This window comes from Chelmon rostratus, chromosome 8 (genome assembly GCF_017976325.1).
Source record: "Chelmon rostratus isolate fCheRos1 chromosome 8, fCheRos1.pri, whole genome shotgun sequence".
Classification (NCBI taxonomy): domain Eukaryota; kingdom Metazoa; phylum Chordata; class Actinopteri; order Chaetodontiformes; family Chaetodontidae; genus Chelmon; species Chelmon rostratus.
This window is the reverse complement of record NC_055665.1, coordinates 6,109,246-6,126,189: the sequence shown is the minus strand read 5'-3', so window position 1 is coordinate 6,126,189 and position 16,944 is coordinate 6,109,246. Positions and strand designations below refer to the sequence as shown.

Below are 16,944 nucleotides of genomic sequence, written 5' to 3'. Positions count from 1 at the left end.
TGACAAAGAGGTCAAGGTCACTCTAACTGTACAGGGTTGTAGAATTTGTATTCTGGGCCACAAATGCACCATAACAAGATATTAATGAGCCTTTTTTTTAGCCCTGCTATGGTTAACTCAGCCATGTACCTCAGACTGTTTCCTTGTTAAAATAATTGAAGGTTCTAGTCTTAGATTTTTAGCAGGAAGTCATCAAAATGGCTTACAATATTCGTCATGCCTGTGTGTAAACACTGACATGCAGTGTGAAACAAAGGCACCAGAAGGAAAAATCTTGTTTAAATCAATCGGATACAAATCAACTGATTTCAAGTGGAAAAGGACTTAGAATCAAGGCTTTTCTTTTTCAGTTTTCCAATCACTATGCTACTCGAATGACTTTTATCAGTATTCATTTCAGGTTTTGAGGCAACAAGTAACAGTATACCCTGTGATTATCTACAGGAAAATGTCAGAGAGCTGAAGATGCAATAAATTGAGAAATTAAAACTGGTTAATGTTGAAAAAACAAAATCCCCAAACGATTATTTCAGCAGCATCATGGAAAGGTGAAAAAAAGAATTTGTTTTTCCAATAAGAACAAATAGCAACATGAGTGTTTCCTGGCTCTTTATTCTGCATATATCTGAGTCAATTAATAACAATGCTAAGCTTTATAAAAGGGTATTTTGATTGATTTAAGAGATTCCATCAAGCTTTCCTCAGGTGGCTTTTTCTACTGCGACATTAAAAACACAGATATTATTATAGTATGTCTAACAGAGAAGACTGAATCCTGGCAGATCTGATGTTTGAGCTTTGAAATAATCTATGAGTCAATTCAATCTCTGAGCATAAACACAAAATAAGACTGTGTGAATATTTGTCCAAAAATTGTTTATTTGACAGCTGTGAAACAAAACTTAGCAAATAATCATAATGCATTTCATCAGGCAGAAATTCTTCTGAGGGTTTCCACAAGCCTTTGTATTATATGCATTTTAGTCCTCTGATAGGATTCAAAATGTTCAATTTTCTGCTTAACTGTTCTCGGCACGCTTGAGCGAAAACTGCAAATGAATGAATCAACCGTGGGACCAGCTGATAATGGAATCATTTCAGCAGTCGAACACTCAGACTTCCTACCGACAAATTAAGTGGACTTTCAGACTATTAGATGAACAGAGCCACAGGAGAGGGGAAATATTTAAAAACCCATACAAGTTATTTGTTTCAATACCATATGATTATAAATACACTGACACCTCTCTCTCTCTCACACACACACACACACACCCGCACACACACAGACACAGACACACACACTCAGAACCACATGCACCTACACAGAATGTTATAGTAGTGCATGAATGACCTGGATCATATACTTTTTTTCCCCCCTGGCAGGCAGAAGCAACAGGCAGAGTTTCAATCGCATCTCCACTATGACGCTGCCACTTGGGTTAATGGTTCCTCCAGGTAGTGCACCAGTGCTTCTGCCTATAAACACAACAGACACATGACAGTGTTAACAATGGCTGTATTCAGAGTTTAAGCCATTGTCTTATTAGCAATCTGACATTGTAGCATACAAGCTGCACAATCAGGCTTCCTTTGAATGTAAACTTTGAGGAAAACAGATTTTTTTTTTTACCAAGTCAACATGACATGATTAGTTTTACGTCAAGTTCAAGACTACATCATGTTGTACAGTACAACAGGACTATTTTAATTGTTTGAGTAATTTTTCAAGCAAAAATGCAAAATATTTGATTGTCTAAGCATCTCAGGTGTGAGTATTTGTGGCTTTTGCTTGTCTGACATCAAACTGAACTGAATACAATTGTGTTTTGGACTGTTAGTCAGACAAAACAAGACATTTGGTGTTATCAACTGGGTCTCTAAAAAGTTACAATCAGCATTTTTCAGTACTTTGCCATGTTTTAAAAATGAAATCATCAATGAATTAATTGAGAAAATAAACAGCAGATTTAAATAATAAAATAACAGGAAATCATTGTTAATTGTGGCCATCGTGCAGTCAACTAGTACATATTTCTACAGTATTATTGACTGCAGTTTGGTCTCTTCAAGTAATTTTCAAAGAACGCTTAAGGCTTAGCTAATTGGGATTGAGTCAACATACCACAAAGTCAGCTGGGGTGAAAAGTCTCAAGTGTACACGTTTTGAAATCTACCACATCAAGAAGCTACAGTTGTGAACGTTGCAATGTTTCAGTCCATCGTTCAAACTTTGACTCAGAAATTCTGTCTCTTCTGCAAATGGAATCAGAATCTATGCTGCAGACACATCGACCACCATGCTTTTATAGAAAATTATTGGAGAAGACATTGATTGTGCATTGATCATAGAGTATGTTAAAGTTTGAAGCTTGTAAACTTCAAGAAGAACCTGGCACCTGCACATATTTGTCTGACCTGTTCACATCTTTTTATTTCTAGTTCCTCTCATGTAACATTTAAAACTGACCAGCTGTGAGAAAGTGTCCAAATCTATATGCAATCCAATTTTTCATCGAACAAGTAGCTAGCAGTGCATCGCCAACCTTGGTGACTGAATTAAGACACATTCAAAACTGTTCCAGCGGTGACAACTCATTTAATGTCAACTTAATTGATTTCTTTGGGAGGTGGAAGTCAGGGATGTTCAACACAAAGCTTGAAAAGGTGTTATTTCATGTTAATGCTCTAACCCAAAATATACAAATGACCTTGACAAGAACAGCAAACCACAGCGAACGCAGGTCATACCATGCCAGTGAAAGCAGGGCATTGGCTGTATGGGTAACCAATGACTGATGAGAGCATTGACAGCAAAAGTGCTAGAATTCTCACCTTGGCTTTAAGCATTCCAAAGCCCACTGTCTCTTTGGCGTACATACACAGCAGTAGGTTGGCTACACGAGTTATGGCCACTCTTCCTTCCTGAAAGAGAAAAGGAGAGAGGGAGAGAAAGAGAGAGTTACTAAGTGCCAATGAAAGGTGTCTGAATTCACTTATTACTAATCAAGCTCCTTTTGCCAGACGTGAGTTTGTTTAAACCGTCCACACCACAATCACTCATCATAAACAGCTGCAACGTTTTTAAAGAACTGCACTTCTTACCATACAATCCATGAGTATGAATTTCAGTTTGTCTTCGTTAAAGGCTTGGTGGCCGTTCTTGTCGTAGGCCGCCCAGATGTTGCTTGCGATGGCTGCTGTCACCCGTGCGTCAGTGTCCCCATACCCAGAGTACGCCAGAAGTGAACCTTCATTATTCAGCAAGCTGGTGGGAATGTAAAGATGAATGTTTGAGTATCCAGCTGATGAACATGTGAAATTATTTTCCTATAGGCTGTCATTTGACAGATTTTACTCATGATCCTCTATCAAACTAGCTAAAATTGTTGGCAAAAACTAAAACTGCAGGATCTGACAGCATCATGTTGTGTTGTGTGTAGGTTGCAGAACATGTTTCTTGCTTGCTTCAAGTTAAATGATAATGTTGTGGTCCCAATTAATACAAGGTGTTTGCAAGTTTAATTAAACTACATTTCAGACCGTTCTTAATTCCAGTTACAATAACATCATATTAATACTGCATGTCTATAGAAAGCATCTATAGACATGCAGGAACAGTTTAAATAAACATGACCTAAAGAAACAAAAATAACAAAAAAAAATTAATCAGCAGCTATATCAATCGTTTCAGTAATTTGCCAAACATTTACTTTTCCAGATTCACACATGTGAGGATTTAATACTTTTCTAGTCAAACGTGTCATGTGTGATATTTAACTAAATATCTTTGGGATTTTCAATGTTGGTCGGATAAATCAGACATTTCATACACAAAACGATTGCATAACAAATCAACAACAAAAACAGGAAGTCACGCTACGTTTATTCTTCAGTTAAAGTCCCTAAATTTCAGATAATTTAGTATTTACTTCTTGCAGACAACATGGGATGACTGTTACTATGGCTGTTTGTGATCAATGCATTGATGTTAATATTAGCTTACGGTTTCTAACAAAGTAACATTCAGGGCGATCGTCTATTCATCGTGATATTTAGCAGATTCTTTAAATTTCCGCATATGACAAAAAGCCCGTAGTTGTAACCGTTACAACAACATACTGTATCATGGTCAAAAACCATACTAACTCCTGTAGGCTACAAGTAGCCTCTTGCTAGCACACGGCTAGCTAGCCAGCTAGCTACCTATACTCACAGTGTGCTCTGGACTCCGTTTGTGTTCGCTTGGCTGAGAACCTGCGTTAACGCCTTTGGTCGTAACATAACTATTTTACTCACGAACGACTGATAATGCAAAGGAACTCTACTTTTAAATGACTAAAAAGCCTTTTAACTGTCAAAAACAACTCATCAACTCAAGTCAGCTGACGATTTTCCTCTCCTTCCGGGTACCTTCCCAACGCATTATGGGAATTGTAGGAACAGAATGCATCTTAAAAAACTAGATCGATGAAAGGATATCGTTTTTTATTCTGATTTACTTACATATTTTTATTTACTATGTTTATCTAAATGATAATCAAGATAAGTACAGCGCTACAGTTTCAGGTAACACTCTACGTGAGTATTTCTAATTTTTCTTAAACTTGAACTTAACACTTTTCAACCCCTAATATTTCAGAAGTAAAACTTTATTTGAACTCATGTGCATTTATCGAACGTTTATAGCAACTAGTTTCATGTGCAACACTGCTAAGATTTTTTTTAAAGTTTCATATCAATATTTCTAGCACAAGCTATCCAAATTCCAAATACATTTAAGACTGTTAGACCAAAGAAAACACACTTTTAAGAAATGAGCAATAACAAATAGGGAATTTTACTTTAAATAACTGTACTTACATTTGATAAAGGCACAATACAGACTTTTACAGTTCCTGGAATAATATTTGTTGCATTGCTACATTTACTTAATTACTATACAGATGACTGTCAGTGACAAAGACATCATTTCAATTTTAATTTTTTAGTAGGAGTAACATCATTGTAAGACCTTTCAGATATCACTGGAGGCAGCAATCAATATGAGGATTCAATTGAGGATTAAATTCAACATAATACAGATGACAAATTGCATTGCCAAAGTAAAAATTTCACACAGACTTAGGAATAGACAAGAGACACACTGCAAATAATTGACTGAACTGAACTGAATTTATCTGTTCGTGGGTAGACATACAATGATTTCACAGGTCATTTAGCAATACGTATACTGCAGAACCCAACACAATGTTTAGGCACTACTGCTTGTATGGAACTTCACAACAGTGATAGGCAGCTGCAGCTCAATGGTTCGATCCCTAAACCTTGCAAACTACATGTCAAAGTGCCCTTGGGCAAGACACTGAACCCTTCATTTCTCCCCATAGTTAAGTGGTCAGTAAGGTGAGAAAAGCACTATAGAAATGCAGTCCACTTATTGTGAAGGGGTTTAACTTATCTGGGATCACCTTCAAAACAGTTCTCAAACGGCTTTTCATCTTTAACCACAATTAATCAATCTGATGATCATCAGAGCCCTGACACTTAATATACAGTTTAATAGGTTAGAACAAAAAAAATCTAAATTGGTCCAAGTTTACTTGTTTGTTTACTTTTACACTGTTAGTCGACAGGAAATCAGCTTGAACCAAACCTGTTCAAGAACAGTGAAATCACATGGTGATTAGAATAAAATCCATTGTAAGGTTTATGTGATTTTTAAGGCGACACTGTGATTGTGGCACTTTCACTGGAGAACAAATTAGATTAAAACAATCAGATGTAATTTCTGTTTTTCCTCGGCTAATTTTGTGAATGAAAAACGTGACAAATGTACTTGAGGAAAATCCTGTAATTTCAACATCACTGCTGGCAATACAACCAGAGATATCAAAGGGATATCTAGCTCAACATTGTAAAATCTCTACCAGGTGAAAAGTCTCTATCCTCTCACTCTATAAAATGTCACACTGTCCAACTCTCATCCACACTCATTATAGCCTTGGTCCAACAACCAGAAAACTTTGTCCTCCTCCTCAGACATTTAGCCAGCAGTGCCATACCAATGAGATTCAGTATAGTTCAGAGAAGCAAGAGGAATACAGAGCAGAACCTGTCACGGAGAAAATTTCAGTGAGGAGATAAGTTCAATAATTACCAGTCAACCAGGCAAAGGGGTGAAAAAAACATGTAAAAACAAGCTGGTTCTCCAGACAGAGAGCACCATTCAGCCTACCTATTCAAAGCTCTTCATCTAACCACCTGAATGCAATCTGTTCATATTAAATAACGTGAAAATAAGTAAAACAGAAAAAAGTTAGTTCCTTGGTAACATCATGTAGACATCCAGTCATTGAGCACTTTTCATGTCAGAAATCATCATGCACTGGCAGGAGTAACTCAGTGGCAGTGAGAGTCATGGCATCATTTCACAGCAGCTGTGCAGCCACAGCATCAAGCAAAGGATCAATTCTGTTAGAAACCAGCAACGTCCTTCCAACTCATTTACCACTATGACTTCCCAGCCTCCCTGTTCATCCCTACTGTGATTTACAGGAGATGGCAAGTGATTGGAATTCCACTGATCTATTTGGGTGTCAGGTCAAACTTGCATGTAACGGAGGACTGTGCTCACTTATTTATATATATATATTTTTTAATCTCCCATGCCAGCCCCCAGCTCTCCCAGTCTTCCACCCTCAACCCATGGACTGAGTGAGTTAGGCCAGCAGTCTCTCAATGGCGGCGTTGACATCCCCTCCTGTGGCGATGAGTGCCTGCAGGTTGGCTTCGCGGTTGATGAAGCCCATGGCGTTGAGCTGCTCGAGCTGCTGCCGGAAACGGTCCTCCGGAGTCTGAAGCTGTGAGGGAAGAGATGGCGCATGATGTCAGCAGCTGCTTATTTGCTGACTGAAGAGACTCCAACAAACATTTCTAAAAAAAATCTTCTCATAACTCCAACAACTCCCATCAGAATACACTCTTACACTTAGTGCTTACACTTAAGCCGACACTGACATTTTCTTTCAGTTTGTACACTAAACTATTTCAGAACTTCCATGTCAACTGACATGTGCAGCACTTTCACTTAAACTTAATTCAGTGCTGAAACCTTCTAAAATTTAGCCCTTACTAATTTTACTATATTTGTTAACAATGAATTAGACCTGCTGAAAAACTAGTCTGATTTTAGAAAGCAGGACAAATTCGGTTAATTGGATGAAACATACTGATGGCCCTCCACCAGCAAACATCTGTAACATCTGTTGCATGAGCTGTTGCTGAGTTGGACTGCTGGCTGAGGGGAGACTGGATCCTGTGGCCATGCCAGGGGGATGAGGGTTCACTGGAGGGATGCTGCCCCCTGCAGTTGGAGGAACCGCAAAACCTCCAGGAGATCTAAAGAGGGGAACACATGATGATGTCAAAAAAAACAGTTTTGGTAACTCCAGTGAATTTTAGCTAAATATAGTGTGACTTCAAATGACCACGACCAACACTTAGCAACTATTAAACACAACAGTTTACTGTTTCTTCATACAAATTAACCTACAACTAATGTAAACTTACAAATCATGTGAGCTGACAGGATTAAACTGAACACAGCATGAATAGTGTTTACCAGACCGGCCACAGAGATCCAAGAGCCAATATCTAAACCTTTAGTGAGCTGAGCTTTCCTTGAACAGAGCCCTCAGTCACAATGTGAGGCAGCTGGACTCGTGAGATCACATGAGATCACACAAGATCACAAGAGCTGAGAGTCCATCGTGCCAGGGTTCAAGTTACGCGTTTCTGGCCAGGCCACAGTGGTCAGGACCAATCAGCATCCTGTGAGGAACCACTAGTTATGGGCGAGCATTAAAAACCATAACGACGGCTCCCAAAGAAGTTAGCATTGATGCTGCTGTAGTATCAGTTATATCAGGGCTGGGGAGTATTTTTTAATTGAAAGAGCCAAGAATGGCACTGAAGGCTTTCCTCAATGGAAAAGACCTTTTCACTCTTCTTCTAAGTGGCCTCAGCAAGAGTCCTACTACAAACATCATATGGTTCATTGATTTAAGAGCCCACGATAGACAGTGATAGACAGATGGTTCAGCCAATCATTTGCCAAGTTTTTCTTTTTTTCAAAGTGCCTGCCCTTTTCCAAACAGTTTCCAAAGACCACTTCCCAGATGGTTCTGTGTAACAAACCATCTGGCGCCTCAGGTTACTTACTCACTGTTATTTACCAAAAGAGTCGATGTTTTGCTCTGAAGTTTTGCTACAATGCGTCACTTCCTGTAGTCAGAGAACTTCCCATATAAAATCTATGGGGTCTGAGTTGAGGCACTTCTCTTAATGATTAAAATGACTGAAGGACTTCTAATTAGTTCTGAATGGACTGTCAGATTAAGACAATTATACAGGCTTAAAGTATTCAACTTAGAGCAAACAGCTGGTACCTGGACATGAATCCTGGGACTTCTGCCTGTAAGGTCTGCAGACCCTGCTGGATCTGTATGAGGGCCTGCATGGCTCTGGGGTTAGACAGCATGGACAGTGTTTCAGGATTCTGCATCTGCAAAGACAAACATGACAAAAGTCAACTCTAAACCGAGCATAGTCCCCAAAGTCCTGAAAGATGATTACAAGATACCAAATTAGATGTCTGCATGAATTCTCCGTAGAGCAGTATAAACCCAAAACTCAGGGTTGCTAAGCGCCCAATCCTGGTTACACATCATCTCTTATATCATTGCTGGTTTCCATGCCAGCTCAATGGTTTCTCAAGGCTAGAGAAAATCAAATAACAAAAACATTGAGAGCTGGGGTGGAAGAAGAAGAAGTGACATTCTGTCTGGAATGATAGCTATCACAGTCAATCCTCAACCTTGTTGGGACATTGTTGGCAGCTCCGAGTTGGCAGAGGGAGCACATATTGGACACATGATACTGACAGAGGGAGTAATACAGGTAAAGTAGCCGATGTGCCAATGTCATAAAACTGCTGCATTTCTGGAGAATTAATGCAAGACAGCATTGGTGTGTTTGATTTTACCTCAGAAACAAGAGGCATGGGTGTTTTGACGCACATAATCAGTCAGCTACACTGCTTTGAGAAGCGAACTACTCTCGTCTCACAGACTAATTAATACAATTATGAATTAAGATTTGCTACATGAGGCTTTTTAATTGTTTACTGCCGTCACTGGGACAAACAAAACCTAAGTCAGCTTGATATGGACAAGCTAAGGTTCTGCAGCTCTTTTAGACAGCAACATTTCAAGTAACAGCAATCAGAACAGTTTGCACCACAAACATGTGGTCAAGCACAGTGCTGCGTGCAGTGCGGGTATGTTTGAGATCTGCCCAGGCAGTGGGGAACGCATGTATCATAACACAGACACAAAGCAGTTGCTCGGGTCTGTCAAACTATTGCAAGTTTTAACACATGTTCACTTGATGAGTGGACATTTGAGCTTGACTTGGCGTCTCATGACCCTAACACGAAAGCTCTGACCTGACCTGTCTCATAAGTTCGGGGTTGTTGAACACGCGGGAGACACCCGGGTTCTGTTCCATGAGCTGCTGCATCTGAGGATTGCCTGCAAACATCTGCCTCATCAGGTCTGGGTTGGACATCATGTTCTGGACCAGCGGGTTCCCCATGATCTGTGACAGCAGCTGTGGGTTGGACATCAGTTGACTCTGTACCTGCTGCTGCATCTCCATTAAGTTGGAGGAACGCATGCCCAGACCTAACAGGCCGGACAGGTCACCGAGTCCACCTGAGGAGGAGAAGAAAGAGGAATAAAGATGGAGATTTGTTCCATGATGCTATGTCTACCATGTGTACTCCCACATGGTTGGGATGTGGAATTTTAATGATGTTTTGTTATAGAATTTTGATGTATTGGTCCTCCCAAATGTATGTACTGTCAACCAGATATATTTGTAGATTAGTTTAGATTAGATAAAACTTTATTAATCTCACAATGGCGAAATTCACTGTTACAGAAGCTTTTCAGAACACACACAAGGGGGGGGGATTTGCAAAATAAGATTTAGGGTGCAAAAGTCTGTGTGGAAATGCAGTTGAATATTAGGATGGATTTCAAAACTGCATTTATGTTCACTCATTGAAATAACAAGCAGAACTTTCTTAACTAAATGTCAGCTTGTAAATGAAGTATGTTTTGAAACCAGGTTGAATGCTGGAGCCTCCATCCTAACTCTCAGGGTTGACCAACACTGGACCTCCCTGAAACACTGAATAAGCCCTTGGTTTTGTGTGTGTGTGACTGATGTTTTTGACTCACCGACAAGGCTATAACAATTTCCATTCATGCTATCAACAACATACATGATACATATCATTAAAATACAGGAGGGGGAGACTGAGCATGTTTTCACATGTTGTCTTTTCACAATGTCTATTTGTGGTATTTCCTTCTCTGTGTCATCTTGCCATCACTTTATTACATGACATTATTATACCAATGTGTTAATTCTATTAATGTGCATGTGTTAATTATTGTGAATTGGAGACTTATATTCATCTTCTGCTCACTGTCCCCCTTGGGAATAATCAGTACAAATCTATGTGATAGGAATTAGGAAGACTAAACTCACTGCAGTGGAAAAAGAAAGCAAGTCATTTAAAACATGTTCACATTCTTACTCATTGCATTAGCAGGTTGTGTCGGTGTCTGACTCGTGCCACCTCCTGTTCTGTCTGCTACAGTGGTGCTGGAGCTGCTGCTGCTACTTTGAGGCGCTGCAGAACTGGAACTGGTCTGAGACGTACCGCCACCTGTTGATCTTAAAAGAGAAAGCACCCATCAAATAAGACCCCGATCTGGTTTGACCTTTGCCTCTCAACCTACACACATCTTATGAATAGTGCTTACTTTGGGGCCGTCTTGACAACAAGGTGAACAGTCAACCCGTCTTTGATACCATGCTGGTTTAAAGTGTCACCATCCTTCAGAATCTTTCCAGCAAATATCAACACCAGCTGCTCCTGCTTGGCCTCAAACTTTTTGGATACCTCCTGTTTAAACTGGACAAATGAGACAAGAGCAAGCATAGATTAGCAACCAGGCAAAATGAGCAACTGCAGGATGTCCCCAAAAGACACAGTTTCACTGTGTCCACAGTGTGGACTGTGAGTCTGTGTGTAAGAATCAAGTTTTCAAATCTTAATTATTTTAGTTTACTGTAGTGTATATTGTCCCCACCTCATCCTAAAAATGGTTGGATTTCATCAATTATGCAGAAAATATTCCAACACTGGAAACAGGTAACTCTTTGGTTTCCTGGTCTCCATGCAAAATATAATAAAACTGTCATCTACAGAGTGCACTTGTGTATGTGTGGACATGCAGGCAAAAAAACCGAAGCTTGACGGTAGAGTTTTGGTTAAGGGCTCCGTCAATAGGTTAATGCGCAAGAACAGTTGGTTGACAGTGTAAAGGTTGATAGGTTAACAAATAGCCTCACAGATCAGTATCGATGCGTGGCTGATCGTTATCGGCACTTACATTTGCTTAGTAATGTTGGTCAACACCCCACCCAGTCACTGAGATAGCGACCTGTCATTGACGTTGCACAGATAATGTCAGATAACGTCAAGTCGTTATCGCTTTCGGTCAAATTGAACTAACATTAATTTCACTGCACTTTCAACTTTAGAGTTATGTAGTATCAAATGTAAATGTCGCGATGTTTCACATCTGCAAAGCTAACGTTTAAACGTTAGCTCTGACACGCTAACTTCCCTGCTATTTCCGTAATCACACAAATGTCTACTGACTTCGGACATTTTGAACCAAAACGTTGTTTTCTCCGCGCACACACATTTTATTAATGCGGACAGAGGAAATGTATGTGACGATGAAGTCTGCTGTTGAAAAAGATAACGTTTTAACCTTTCCCCTACAGTTTATGAGGGGACGTTTTGTGATCGTAGCGTGATTTCCGCTACCAGATTTTAAAAACAGGTCGGTTAACGCACCTGGGCGACAGAAGAATCCTCCGAAATCGCAATTTCTTCTTTTCCATTAGGGGTTTTGACCGTGACCTTCATCATAGATCCTCCGGGAGTAGCATTTTTATCTACATTTGTTTCCCCAGTTTGGTCCGAGCTGTTTTTCTCCGCCATTTTTCCTGCTTCCTCTTCTTCTTTGGTATTTCCGGGAAAGTGACGCTTCATCGGCCTGTTGCTGCCATCCGGTGGTCGTTAGTTAAACAACAGCTTTAAATTTTGGCCTTTAGACAGATAGATAGATAGATACTTTATTTATCTCCAAGGAGAAATTTGCATTTAATCATGGAGAATCTTCAATCATTTTGTTATTTTGACGCATTTTTAATTGCTGAAATTTCATGTAATTGATTTGAAATGTATAACGGAATTACTATAAATCATAATATATATATGTAAATTATATAATTCAGGGTATTTCTCATAGTTTTAAGATGACAAAGCCAATCATGATATTATCACATTTACCAATGAATCTGTTTACCTGTGGAATGTTTCAAACAGGTGTTTTTGGAGCATTCCACAACTTTCCCAGTCTTCTGTTGCTCCTGTCCCAACTTGTTTGAAACATGTTGCTGCATCAAATTCAGAATGAATAAGGAGATATTTATACAGATCAATGAAGATGAATCGGTCACATTACATATAACATTAAATGTATTGTCTTTGGACTGTTTTAGCAAGCATAATAACATTCTGTTTCATTTATGTTTTCCACAGCATCCCAGCTTTTCTACCAGCAGGCAGGCTAATACTTGTTGCATACTTTGATTATGTTGTTCTGTTGTTGACGAATGCATTCACAGAGTAATGGATGCATATATAGTGTAAATAAGGAGCTACGTGCTGCAGAAACTACATACTGGCAAAGCATGTAGTTCATATGTACTGTATACTGTACATAATTACCAGTAAGTTTATTTCCTTGTTTTCCTGTAAACCAAAATGCACAATTGCAGATATATTTATTGAACAGAGTGAATATATTGGAATCTGCCATGCTGTAACCTGGACATGATGAATCTCATTGCCTGGAGTAAAGTTTAAATCTGAATCCCACCCCTGATCTTTTTACTGACACACTGGTGTGAGTGCGACCATACCTACCTTCCATACAGTCCCTCACCACCTGTACACACAGTCTGTTTCAAATACTAGTATGTATTCCTCAGTTCTGAGTCTTTTTAATTAGTTAATAAGCTTTTGTTCAGTTACTGATGGCAAACGTTCAACGTAATGTCACCAACTACATGGTAGAGATAATAGCTCACACATTTTTGGCTATTTTGACTCTTATTTAACAGTCTAGTCATCATATTTTTTGCTGCACTGCTGCAGGTGCTAGCATTTGAGATAATGCCTGTTAGAAATCAAATCTAATCAGGCCCACGTTTTTGTTCCGGTAAAGCGACCCACCTTCTCAAACACTGGAAACAAACACCACAATCTGTACAAACATGTTTTAATGTCCTTCATCAAGAACAATCAGTCACACATCTGATATCTGTGGTCCACACCTAGAATTTCGGAGATAACCAAGCAATATAAGTTAGGATTTGTTGTTGAGCAGTCCACATTCTTACCACTGGAGTGGTTTGCAGTGACTTCTTCCTGCCTGCAAGGTACAGTACAATTAGTTGACACTGTTAATTAAAACCTTCTAAGTGTGTGCTTAGAAGCATTTGGAATTTATCCATGCATGTCTTTTTTTTCAGAATTGGTAATTTTCCTTTGATAAATGCATAATTATTTTTAAAAATTATTCGCTAGATTGCTCATCTGTCTGCAAGAATGAAGACTGCTCACAAGTGTCTGCTTTTCAACTATATTTTGCTGTCTGTCACGTAAGTATAATATGACAGATTTGCAAATGAAATACATGCATAGATATTTGTAGACTGTAACTTTGTGGCATTGGAGTTATTGTAACATTATAAAATGTTGTTTTAAATCATCAGCTTTTTGTGCCATGGAAAAGGCCTGTTCTTCAATGACAAGGGCAACCTAGTACTGCCGGGGTCCTACAATATTCCATGGATGGCAAGCGTTGAGGATTTCCGCACCCTCTCTCTCATCACCATCCCTGGTACCCATGACAGCATGGCCCTGTACGGAGGTCCAGAGGCTGAATGCCAGGCCTGGTCCCTGACGGATCAGCTCAAGGCTGGCATTCGCTTCTTGGATCTCAAAGTGTTTGCACTGGGTGACACCCTCTATGTCATTCATGGGGTGATGTACCAGCACAGCACACTGAAAGAGGTCCTAGACACTATCCAGGCCTTCCTGTCAGAGTTTAAGACGGAGGCAGTGCTCATCAGAGTGCGAGCAGATTCTTTTGAGAAGGTCATGATCAATAAAATGGTTCAGAGTCTGATTGGCAACAACCAGCACTACTGGGTGACCTCCGGAATGCCAAACATGGGTCAGATCAGGGGGAAAATAGTGTTTTTGCAGAAGAGCACCTTCACACTAGGAATTCCTCTCATCGAACCAGATGGGAAAGGTAGCAGCGAGGTTAGCAACATTAAAGATAAAGACAACAGGATAATCAAACAGCTGAGCCAAGCTGCTGAAGCTTGTGGAGGTGATAATGCTGTCCTGACCTACACTAGCGGCACCGGCCTTGGCACTTTTTGGGGAATGTTCCTGACTCCAAAAAGAGTGGCTGAAAAGGTAGACCCATGGCTCAATCAATACCTGACGCAGTTCTTCCCAAATCAGCCCAGACCATGCTTTGGTATCATTGCCATGGACTTCCCCGGCTTTGACCTCATTCAAGATGTTATCAATTTAAACCGTTGGTAGACGTTCAGGAATTCTGTTCAATGTGCCCCATCATGTGTTTGAGAGGTTGATGGTTTGAATCTGATGGATCACTATGAAGTCTTCCCTGTGGCTTTCTCATTGCTTGTCACTGTTCACACTGTGTTACAGCTGAAATGTCTGCAAATCCACAATGTAATCTGAAGACTGAAGCTCTCCTCTTCTTTCTCAGCTCTGTCCTGAACTGATTAATTTTAGAAGCAATGGCAGTAACATGTTCTGACCATAAATATGAGCAAAATAAATTTCATTTTATTGCCTCCTCATTGATCTGAAGCTTGTGTTTCTTAATGTTTTTGCATGAGTGGTTTTGTGTGAAGTCTAATGCCACCTTGATGCACACCATGTACCAACAACAACAATGTAAAAATCCTCAGTTACAAGTAAAATTACTGAGGTATTATCAGCAAAATGTACTTAAAGTATCAAAAAATTACTCATGCAGCTGAGTGGCTGCCGTATGTGTTATTATATTATTACAATATCATTACTGTTTCATAAGAAGCATTTTAATGTTGCACATATTTTAAGTACTAAATATCCTGTTGGGTGTTTTAACCTACAGAAATTGTTAGAACTTACCATAAAAAGTGTTTGTGTGGTTGATCTGCAAGGTCTTTCAACAACAGAGAGAAAATGTAGGTCACTGTAACTGCAGCTGTCGTCTGTTAAACGCCAAAACAAAGTCTTAGATTGTGAGCTCATGAAAGCCCGGAAACATGATGGATAATACATAGACGCATTATTGCACCATTACGTGTTTAGCAGCTGATATCTTATATTTACTGATATATTATATTTACTGATATGTCTAATCCGGCACACAGTTGTATTTACTTTGTAATTAAAGCAGCATTTGAAAGATTTTCATGTGATGAAACATTTCACAGCCCAGTCTAAAAGAGAGAAAGTTGTTACGCGCCTTTAGCTGTTCTTAAAATGACAGCTTTCTAATGTTAACCTTGGAGTTAATCTATGTTAAATATAGAAATAATCCAAAAGTGTGAGGTTACTGTAGTGTCGACAAGATTTCAGATTAGGTATGTGGTTGCTTATTTAGCAGTTTTGGGGTATTTCAAACATGAAAAACTTGATGATTCTGAAACTGAGTTGTTGGATATGGGTAATTCACAAAGTTTGTTAGCAGAGAGAGACAGTAAACAGGCAGATTTGTTTTATTTATCACAACATTAAATTTCTCAGTGGTGATTGTAAAGCTCCTGTTGATCCTTGAGAAAGAACCAAGACTTTAAATTTAAATGTTAAAAGGAATATCTGTCATGTGTCATACTGTTATCTTTTAGGAAAAGAGACAGAGAGATGGAGCAGGAAGAGCTTTCCTGGCCTCAAGTTGCACTTTACTGTCACCTTGCAGAGCATAAAATGTAATTTGTAATAATTAACTTTGATAAAGATGAGCTGAACTCTACAGAGAATGTGAAAATTTTCAACTAGAAAACAATACAGGGTTTGTTATCAATGAAAAATGTTTCACACCTGCACATCTCAATGGTCAGAGTTAATTCCACGAGCAGACAGGTAACATTTGAAACAAAGGCTATCAGTATGACAGCTTTTCCACCAGACTTAACAGTACAAAGAAGCATTTCAAAGATTCAACAGGGGCATCACAGCAACACATCAAGTCCAAAATGTTGGACTTGAGCCTTCCTTATAGTCCATGTCGCCCCTGTGAATAGCAACCTAATGTTCAGCATTTGTAACTTTTAGTATTCTCTACAGAATACAGACATTTGAAAAGCAAAAATCATTTGATATTTTTGCCAGTAGGAGGAAGAAAAGAATAGCTCTTAACTGAGAGTCTTATCAACTTCCAGAGTTTCACCTCTCAATGATAAGATTAGATTATCTGGATGAGAGCCACTTGTTAAGAACTGTTAATGAAACAGTCTTACTGGATAAAAAGCTGATACAGAGTGAGATTTAACTAAGAAGGAGAAGTGGAGGAAGTATTCAGGTCTTTCACTGAAGGAAAAGTAACAAAAACTACTCTGGAAGTTGTGTGTTGAAAATGTTGCTTCTCAGAGTAATGGAAGCTCATTAGAAAGAATTTACTTTCAAGTATC

At 39.2% G+C, this 16,944-nt stretch overlaps 3 protein-coding genes across 3 annotated transcripts; 1 reads left to right on the top strand and 2 right to left on the bottom strand.

Annotated features, from left to right (window-relative positions):
• Positions 1 to 861: 861 nt before the first annotated feature.
• Positions 862 to 4,412, bottom strand: lamtor2 (late endosomal/lysosomal adaptor, MAPK and MTOR activator 2). The gene is made up of 4 exons (XM_041942932.1): positions 4,217 to 4,412; positions 3,106 to 3,268; positions 2,836 to 2,925; positions 862 to 1,479 (listed from the first exon to the last, which is right to left on the bottom strand). Exons 1-4 carry the CDS (start codon positions 4,282 to 4,284, stop codon positions 1,423 to 1,425), a joined length of 378 nt encoding a protein of 125 aa, XP_041798866.1. The 5' UTR covers positions 4,285 to 4,412; the 3' UTR covers positions 862 to 1,422.
• Positions 4,413 to 4,821: 409 nt separating this feature from the next.
• Positions 4,822 to 12,162, bottom strand: LOC121610573 (ubiquilin-1-like). The gene is made up of 7 exons (XM_041942752.1): positions 12,005 to 12,162; positions 10,899 to 11,050; positions 10,670 to 10,809; positions 9,514 to 9,776; positions 8,451 to 8,566; positions 7,233 to 7,401; positions 4,822 to 6,863 (listed from the first exon to the last, which is right to left on the bottom strand). The coding sequence occupies exons 1-7, from the start codon at positions 12,149 to 12,151 to the stop codon at positions 6,723 to 6,725; spliced, it is 1,128 nt and encodes a 375-aa protein (XP_041798686.1). The 5' UTR covers positions 12,152 to 12,162; the 3' UTR covers positions 4,822 to 6,722.
• Positions 12,163 to 13,825: 1,663 nt separating this feature from the next.
• Positions 13,826 to 14,839, top strand: si:dkey-152b24.7 (1-phosphatidylinositol phosphodiesterase-like). The gene is made up of 2 exons (XM_041943388.1): positions 13,826 to 13,878; positions 13,993 to 14,839. Exons 1-2 carry the CDS (start codon positions 13,826 to 13,828, stop codon positions 14,837 to 14,839), a joined length of 900 nt encoding a protein of 299 aa, XP_041799322.1.
• Positions 14,840 to 16,944: the final 2,105 nt, after the last annotated feature.

What these genes read in the sequence shown, in the direction of transcription:
- lamtor2 (XM_041942932.1), bottom strand. Translation starts at nt 4,284, where the DNA reads ATGTTACGACCAAAGGCGTTAACGCAGGTTCTCAGCCAAGCGAACACA. An exon ending in AACGGAGTCCAGAGCACACT is followed by an intron (nt 3,269 to 4,216) that starts GTGAGTATAGGT and finishes CATTCCCACCAG; the next exon opens with CTTGCTGAATAATGAAGGTT. An exon ending in TCATACTCATGGATTGTATG is followed by an intron (nt 2,926 to 3,105) that starts GTAAGAAGTGCA and finishes TTTCTCTTTCAG; the next exon opens with GAAGGAAGAGTGGCCATAAC.
- LOC121610573 (XM_041942752.1), bottom strand. Translation starts at nt 12,151, where the DNA reads ATGGCGGAGAAAAACAGCTCGGACCAAACTGGGGAAACAAATGTAGAT. An exon ending in ACAACCTGCTAATGCAATGA is followed by an intron (nt 9,777 to 10,669) that starts GTAAGAATGTGA and finishes TCTCCTCCTCAG; the next exon opens with GTGGACTCGGTGACCTGTCC. An exon ending in TTGCTGGTGGAGGGCCATCA is followed by an intron (nt 6,864 to 7,232) that starts GTATGTTTCATC and finishes CTTCCCTCACAG; the next exon opens with CTTCAGACTCCGGAGGACCG.
- si:dkey-152b24.7 (XM_041943388.1), top strand. Translation starts at nt 13,826, where the DNA reads ATGAAGACTGCTCACAAGTGTCTGCTTTTCAACTATATTTTGCTGTCT. An exon ending in TATATTTTGCTGTCTGTCAC is followed by an intron (nt 13,879 to 13,992) that starts GTAAGTATAATA and finishes TTAAATCATCAG; the next exon opens with CTTTTTGTGCCATGGAAAAG.